The sequence below is a fragment of the Acartia tonsa genome, chromosome 8 (assembly GCF_053477335.1).
Source record: "Acartia tonsa isolate MP-2025a chromosome 8, ASM5347733v1, whole genome shotgun sequence".
Lineage (NCBI taxonomy): Eukaryota > Metazoa > Arthropoda > Copepoda > Calanoida > Acartiidae > Acartia > Acartia tonsa.
Window position 1 is genome coordinate 2748880 of NC_137267.1, and position 8827 is coordinate 2757706.

Genomic DNA, 8827 nt, shown 5'->3' on the forward strand with positions numbered 1-8827 from the left:
CAAAACTTCCCCCCCCCCCCTTCCTTATATGTGAAATTGCTTTGATAACAGCTTTGCTTTGATTTATTATTGAATGATGTATATACTATGTATTACTAAATAATTCAAAGTCAGATACTATATCATACTATATGAGTGAAAAAAAATATACTATATATACTATATGGATAAAAAAAATATACTATAAAAATACTATATTTTTTTGGTTTTGGAGTGGTCGCCCTGTATATGTATCTATGAACTTTGTATTCAACGTTATTAAGGGCAGGAAATTAGCCCTTAATATATATGAAGCTTTACATAAAAATTAACCTTATTTAATCCTATGTAAATTTTTTTCCTCATATTTCAGAGATTTGTCCAGAAACAAGATGGATCTGCTTGGCTCCATCCTTGGATCCATGGACAAGCCTCCAACTATCTCGGAGGCTGAAAGACAACAGGAATGGACCACATTCGCCAGGCTTAATGTATTGTATAATACAGATAGATAGAACAATTGATGATAATATCTTCTGTTTTCCTCGGCATTTTTCAATACCTAGTAGTTAGCAATTAATATCAATTTATAGAATAAAAGCATAATTTCAATTGGAAGTGTTAGTATTGATTTCTTGGGTATAAAATGGTTAACTATCTCTTTTTTTAAAGCAAAGCTTTTAATATTTTTAATAAGTACGTTACGTTAGCCTGTATCGAAAAGCTCTGATCGTAATTTTAATCATGTTAGAATTGTCTAATTGAATTCAAGCCATGGCGCGTTAAATCAATTAATTAAAACTAATTGGATTTGTGCTATATCACAAATTTACCCAATAAATTTCAGGGTCGCCACATTTTGTCGATATATATTTCCTCAAAGTTTATAGTGATTTTTTACATGTAATAAAACGATTTTTGAAATTAAAGGGGGGGGGCGAAAGTGACACTTTTTGAAACCAAAACTAAGAGTCAACAAAGGAACTGAACTAAAAAAAGGGTTACAGGTCTGAGATTTTGCATGGCAGTTGCTTTATAGGGGTACAATATGGAACTGTGAAGAAACGGCGGCGCAACCGCCAAAAACCGCCGTTTCCCGCCGTAATTTTTGTTGCCTTTTCTCGGCGGTTTTCGGCGGTTGCGCCGCCGTTTCTTCACAGTTCCATATTGTACCCCTATAAAGCAACTGCCATGCAAAATGTCAGACCTGTAACACTTTTTTTAGTTGAGTTCCTTTGACTTTTAGTTTTGGTTTCAAAAAGTGTCACTTTCGCCCCCCCCCTTATAGCTTAAGATAGAGAAAACTAGTTTATTTATTTTTATTAATTCTTAAATTAAGTGCTTTATAAATAAAATTTTTAAAAAATGACGACTCAAGTTTATGAATTTTCAAGCCTGATAATTTTTTTAAGAGAGCTTTTACACTCAATTTTTAAAAAGTTATTGTAAGAATATACATTTTTAGGCACACCCTAGCAATTTCTTTTCATTATAATCACAAGAACTTAGAATCAATAGAATCTGTTACTTTTTATAAAATGGTGTCATTATTTTTTGTTCAGATATGTGTTTTAAGACTGTAATACAGGAGTAGAATGCTAAAATTTGAAATAGCAGTTGCTCTAATATCATACAATTTGAAATTGTGAAGAAATGGCTGCAAAACTGCTGTTGCCGCCGAAAACTGTTTATCCCCCCAAAAAATTTTGTTTGTTCTTACTAAATCAGACAATTTTGTAAAACTTTAAGGCTCAACAACAGGGTTTCGGATCCGCATTGATTTTATGCGGATCCGGATCCGGATCCTACTGGATCCGGATCCGGATCTTTGACAATAAAAATAAAATCACCAAATTTTTCAAAAAAATTTTATTCTTTAATTCGAAGTCAAAAATAGTTTTAATTTTCAAGTCTGAACCTAAACCTTAAAGATTGGCTCTCATCAAGAGAATGTCTGAGATTTTATATAAATTTAGGTAGATTTTTCCATTTTTTCCGCATTTTTTTGAGTCTAAGGATCCGGATCCGGATCCGCATTTTTTTGCGGATCCGGATCCGGATCCTTGGACTCAAAAATATGCGGATCCTTGCGGATCCGGATCCGGATCCAGATCCGGATCCGAAACCCTGCTCAACAAGTAAAATCAACATCCTAGTTGGACCCAAGTATAACTGAGATAAGCAAGCCTATAGTAGAAACCAATCCATTGCTTTGAGCTAAAAAGGAAGGCTCAAATTACGGGTAAGACGGTACTAACCACTACCGCACGTAGTATAGCTTGATATCTTATGGTCAAATGTAAATTTTCACAATCATATTTAAAGTTTTAATTTGTTCTTTAGAAGCTACCAATATAAAAATGTATTTCCAAAATTTTAAGAAATATTAATTTTAAAGGGTAAAAAGTTCCCAAATTGGCAACCATGTTACTATTACGGTCTGTACTATGTACAGCTCGCTGATAATTAAAACAGCTGATCCTAAACATTTCAAATGTTCAGAAGTTACAATAGGATTAGGGAAATATGTTCTTTAACGTACTGTGATTATTTTGTGTACAGTGACTCTAGAAATGCAAAATGATTAACACTGACTCAAATTTTATAGTAAAGAAGTAGTGCCAGGCTAAAGTGCGGTGAAGCTTGGCTTGATTATTCCAGTTCCAGATAAGTAAAGTTCAATTTTGAAAGCTTTGCAACTCTTAAATCACAACTAAATATTCTGGATGTGTAAACATGATGTGTTTTTGGCTTTTTGGTATTTTTTTACTAGGACGATCAGCGTTCCATCTTTATAATCAAGTTTTAAATTAAGTGTAAGTATGTCCTTATTACCTAAGCAATTAAGTAAATTTTCGTATAGATTTTGGAGAAAAAATTCTTCAGACTTGTACCCAATGTTAAATATAAATAATTTCATTCTTGTTGAACTTTTGACGAATGTGGTTAAATATTATAGAAGAAAAAATTACGAGAACTTGAATTGAAACAGCAGGCCAAAGAGAAACAAATAAAACAAAAGTTTCGCGAGAAAATAGAGGAACAAATTAACAATTTTCTGCGAGACGGAGAGGCTAAAAATTTAAAATTTGAACCAATGAATAAATATGAGAGAAGCATAGTTCATGACGTTGCAGGAATGTTCAAAATTTACTTGCTGTACAGCTTTTCTATGATCAGGATCTAGATTTAATTTTCAATTTAAAAAGAACTTTCCCCCCAAATTTCAGTTAAAAAGTTTGATATCGGTTAAAATAATTTTTTTCTGCTTATTTTTATTGTTATTACCTACTTATCGTCTGTGTCAATCTATGAACTCTGTGTTTAAAGGTGTAAGAAGGGGACAGGAAAAAAGCCCCCCCTAAAACTCCAAATCATAAGATATTATAGCCTAAAACCATCTCGGGACCAATGTAAAGCCTTCCTAAAAGGGAGAACTCAATTTATTTCTTTAGATAGTTAACGAAATATCAAGCTTCACACAAAAGATCTTACTGCTTTATATAATAGGACTACCGGTTTCGCCCCTAGCCTCTAGGGACTTTGCCCCAATAGGTTTTAAAAAACTAATTTTTCGTGTTTTAGATTTTTAAAAAAATATAATTTTTTTTTTATTTTGAGGGGGGGGTATTTTCATTTTTTTGGGGGGTTAGGGGTGTCTCACCCCCCAAGGAAATAGTTATAAACCTTCCCGGAACCTATGGTAAGCTACCCTGTAAAGGAGAACCCGGTCGGTTCAGCGGTTAGCGAGATCCTTCGTTACAAACAGACAAACAAACACACAAACAAACAGACAGACATCGTTCTACTTTGTATTATAGATAACGTAGACGAAATAGATTCAGTTAGAACTAGAGATTTGTACTAGCCTAAAAGCTTACATTGAGATGTAAGTAAATATTTGAACATTTTTGTTTTGCGTAGACGTGGCAGGTCTTGTGGCTTATTCATTTGGAGAAGAAGACGTAGATAGATTCATTCAGGTCAACTAACTTTTAGGCTTTTTCATTAGGTACAATACAGGGGTGTATATTTTTCAAAGTTCTTATCAACCCAGGGGGTATAAATCCTTATAAAAAGGTAACAGGATGTCTATCTGTTTGTCTGTACCGTAGAAACTCGTTAACCGCGGAACTAATATGGTTTCCCTTTACAGTGTAGCCTCTCATATGTCCTGGAAAGGTTTCTAAGCTATTTTTGGGAAAGTTACAACCACCCTCCTAAAAGAAATCACAAAAAAACACAACTAATAACATTTAACGGCGGAAAAATATTTTTTGGTAAACATCTGATCATAACATAGAGAACTCTAGGGGCGTAGCCGCTAGTTTATATAACAAATTAGAATTGGGAAAAGAAATAGAGATGGATTTTGTGTTTGGAGCTTGAACATCTTCCATAGAATTTTCAATATTTTTGGCTTAAAGTATTAGGTAGAAAATAATGTACTACTGGTATTTTATCTATCATTTCTTCTTAGGATTTATTTTTTTACCCTGACAGTTCAGAAAATAATTTCTAGACTCTCTAGTTTTGTCTGTTTACTAGGACCTATAGGATAGTAATTTTTTTTCTTCAATTTTTGAAAATATAAAATATACCTACCGACTTACTTACTTACTTTTTACAGGTTTGGAAAAAGGAGTTTTCGCCATGTGAAGGTGAATTGGGCGCCCTTCGCAAAGGAGAAGTTTGGGACCCAGTCAAATATAAACAATTCAAGGAAAAAATCAGAATATAGTTACCTAAATCAATTTATATAGGTATTTAGTAGGTAGTTAGATAGGTAAGTTTTTTTGACCCCCATGTTTCTAAAAACTGAAACCTGACAAATTATGCTAAATTAGGACAACTGACATACTCTGTTAAAGTATGACAACCTTGACATACTATGCAAACGTAGACACCTGACATACTATACCAAAATACTATGGGACACCTAACATACTATATTAAAGTAGGACACCTGACATACTATACCAAAGTATGACACCTGACATACTATACACATGTACGACACCTGACATAATATACCAAAATACTATAGGACACCTGACATACTATACTAAAGTAGGACACCTGATTAACTATACTAAGGTATGACACCTGACATACTATACCAAATTCTATAGGACACTTGATCTACTATACTGATGAAGATTACCTGACATACTTAACCATATTAGGACAAAAGCAGGAATAAAATTTGAAATTCTATGCTAAAGTAGGACACCTGCCATGCTATGCTAAAACCTGATTTATTGTATCCTGATTAGGAAGAAGAAGAGTGGAAATCAAAATTGGAGGAAGAGAGAGCAAGACAGAATAATAAAATTATACCAAAGACAAATTACCAGGAATATATTTATGCTAAAATGAAAATCTTAATCTATAATACAAAGTAGAACGATGCCTGTCTGTTTGTTTGTCTGTTTGTTTGTAGCGAAGGTTCTCGATAACCGCTGAACCGATCGGGTTTTACTTTACAGGGTAGCTTCTCATAGGTCCCCGGAAGGTTTATACCTATTTTCTCGGAGGGTGGAACACCCCCAACCCCCCCAAAAATGAAAAATACCCCCCCCCAAAATTCTTTTTCTTTTTAAAACTAAAATTAAAATAGTGGGGTCGACTACCCCCCCACAAAAAAAAAATTCCCCTTCCCCCAATTTTTTTTTTCTTTTTTCTTTTAAATCTAAAATACGAAAAATTGGTTGATCAAACCTCTTGGGGCAAATCCCCTAGAGGCTAGGGGCGAAGCCGCTAGTTATTTTTTATAGTACCATTTTGTATGTCCGTTAAGATGGACTCTGGAATTGTTTTAGGCTATTATTCTATCCTTTCCCTCCCATTTGGATCTGAGCCCGTAGATGTTGGGGGCGAAACACTAAGTTATCAATTGTTAATTGTTAATTGGTTGTGCTAACTCTAAAATTTGCTATTTTTATGTATTTCGAATTAAAGAGACACTATTCTGTGTAATGTTTGTTTTTATCTGCTGTATAATTACGAATTGTCTGTCCATCGATCCTCGAGATGAAGGTCATTATACCACAACAGCTTATCTTGCTGTATTTGAAAGGAAACCGAACCTTTGATTACACAATATCTAGAATTCATTGTTATTCCTTCTATTCTTATGATAAAAAGTAAAGATATGAAAGATTTTCGCATAAATATATTTATAACCCTAGGCAAAATACGAACATCTTATTGGTAAAGAGGCGGCTGTTAGCGCGGCCAAAAAGACTGAGGCGAACAAGAGCTATGGTATGGTGTCCGCAGAATCTAAAAAGGACAAACGGACGGTCGAACAGGTATAAAAAAGATGAGTATGTTACTAGTTTTTTTGGGAGAGGAGCTTTATGAGGATAAAACTTTTTCAGCAAATGCCGTCTACTTCCTCCCCCCCCCCCCCCCCCACTGAGAAATTACTCCAGAAGGGTTAATAGTTTCCCTCACCCCGGCCCCTATAACATATTTTTTACGAGGGGGCTGGCTGGAGGATATAATAGTTTTAGCCCTCACTTGGACTTAAACCATCTACCTTTTTTTTTTTACTATAATTTAAAAAAAAAATTAATAAAATAAGTGGGGTGGGGATTTAGTACTCGAAATGGACTTTGAGGCACATATATTTTTTATATTTAGGTGCAAGCAGAACTTAGAGCAAAGAAAATGAGAAAATTGGAAGAGGGTGGAGCTATGCCTGTTCATGAACAACATTAAATTATTAATATCGGGAGAGAACAATAGAAAATAAATTAATCTCCCCCATTCTGTATCTGTGTTACCTTTAGAATGAGGCAAAGATTAATTTATCTGCCATTGTCCTCTCCCTCCTTCTCATCAAATTGTTATACCTATAATTCATGATAACATCACATAATCAGTTTTACTGTAACTATTAGGACAAGTTTGGTTTGTCAACCCCACTTACTAATGTTTTCAAATATTTCTACTACAAAAATTATTGATCGGCTTAAATCGTTCAGCACAACAATTAAAGAAAACCTCACCTTTTACCCGCTAAACTTATTACATAAACAGTTCACCAATCAAAAGTTATTATATTTAGGTATGTTTTATTTAATAGTTTGAAAATAAGTATTCTGTATTTAAATCAACTGACAAAATTTTATGTAACAAATCTACCTTCGTTTGCAGTGCTTCAGATACAAATTAAGAAATTGTTTGGCCGTTTCTTTACTGTAATCATTGTATCCTCCATCGCTTTAACTTGACAAAGGAATCATTAAAAAATTTTGTAGCGAAACGGCGTTACAATGAAATGGCATTGACTTAGGCATAGAATACTTATTACTATGTTTTAGACTGACAAGTTACACCTACTTACACCATATTATTCTATGTTTGAAATGTGCACTATAAGGAACTATAAGGAAATGATAATAAGGGGGGGGGGGGAGTTTGACACATTTGCGTAAACCGCTGGAGTATAGGCTTTATCTTTGGACTGAGAGGATAGGTTAATAAAGATAAAATCATTCTTATATGATGAAATACCCGCGACTTTAATACTTTTTGGTTCCGGAGCTCCAGGCCTCCAGGTGGTCTCTGTACAGGTAAAAATGAAAAAAAATTTTTTAAAAGAGTTAGAGGTCACCTTATAAAACAAAATATGCATCTTTTTGAATTTTATTCACATAATTGATGAAAAAACATGCATATTTTGTTTCATAAGCTGACCTCTAACTCGTAAAATACTTAATAACTCTTAATATACTCCAGGTTTACGCAAATGAATCAAAACTTCCCCCCCCCCCCCCCTTATCTATATTCTAAATATATCAGGGAGGGGGCATTGAATTGTAAATTACACTGGTACCCGAAGTTGATATGCATCCCAAATGATGTTTTATGGTTGAATAGTTTGTACACTGCTAGATTTTTACCAACCATATCCAATTTAAACAAAGTTTCAAAGTTTGAAGCTAACGGATGCGACTACGTAGTACCAGTGTAACTTACAGTCCAAGCCCCTCTCTCTCCCGCAGGATTTACCAGTAAAATTATCTTTTTCCTTTAATTTCGAGTTTACCAAGTTCACCTGTTCATTGCCTTTGCACTTGACAATAGATTTAATATTCTTATAACTAGGGTTGGCAATCCGAATCCGAAATCCGGCCAATTTTGAAATCCGAATCCTGAATCCGTTTTTTTATAGCGGATTCGTTTTCTTAATTGTTAGGCTAAAATTAGGCTGTAGGGTCTAGAAATAGAAGAAAAGCTACTGTGAAAATATTTTAAAACGTAGCTTTAGATTCTGCCCAGTACCCGGTCAAAAATCCCTTAATTTATTCTTTTTAAAAAGCCTTTTAAAATATTGCTAGAATCCGGATTCGGAATCCGGAATCCGTCTTATTATTGAACGAATTCTTGTAAGAATCCGAATCCGGTCCTAAAATTAGACGGATTGCCATCTCTACTTATAACAAGGATATTTATGTGCACAAGTAGGGCTGTAATAACAAAAATTAATAACTTAATGAAATAGGTAAAACAGTATAAAAATATTACATTCATACCTAGGTAAAATGTCAGGCATGTAAATCAAATTTTTGTTAACAAATCTCTAAATATCACTTTAAATTTCTTACCTATTTTAACCAATCTTTAATACATCAACATCACGAACGGACGTATCCTACTAACTAGAAGGTAGCTGCGCTACATAAATATGCATCAATATTGTTATAATAAAGTATAAAATTATAAATTCCAATGTCAGGTCACTAGAGAAAAAAACTTTTTTCTTAAAAGCTCACAGATTCAATTGTCTTCCAAGTTCAAAATCATTTTGTTTCAATTTTTATCAATGCAAAAAAAA

The 8827-nt window shown here is 33.7% G+C and overlaps 1 protein-coding gene across 2 annotated transcripts; it reads left to right on the forward strand.

The window, feature by feature from the left end:
* The first annotated feature begins 356 nt into the window (after positions 1 to 356).
* Positions 357 to 8511, forward strand: LOC145325798 (sperm-associated antigen 7). 2 transcript variants are annotated; one of them, XR_013881597.1, is made up of 8 exons: positions 357 to 441; positions 2937 to 3114; positions 3902 to 3962; positions 4610 to 4700; positions 5254 to 5334; positions 6169 to 6293; positions 6628 to 7054; positions 7311 to 8511. XR_013881597.1 is itself a non-coding variant. In XM_080168758.1 (7 exons), exons 1-7 carry the CDS (start codon positions 372 to 374, stop codon positions 6703 to 6705), a joined length of 684 nt encoding a protein of 227 aa, XP_080024884.1. In that variant the 5' UTR covers positions 357 to 371; the 3' UTR covers positions 6706 to 8511. The 2 variants fall into 2 exon arrangements, 1 of the variants encoding a protein (XP_080024884.1); XM_080168758.1 differs by having other exon boundaries at positions 6628 to 8511.
* The last annotated feature ends 316 nt before the right edge of the window (positions 8512 to 8827 follow it).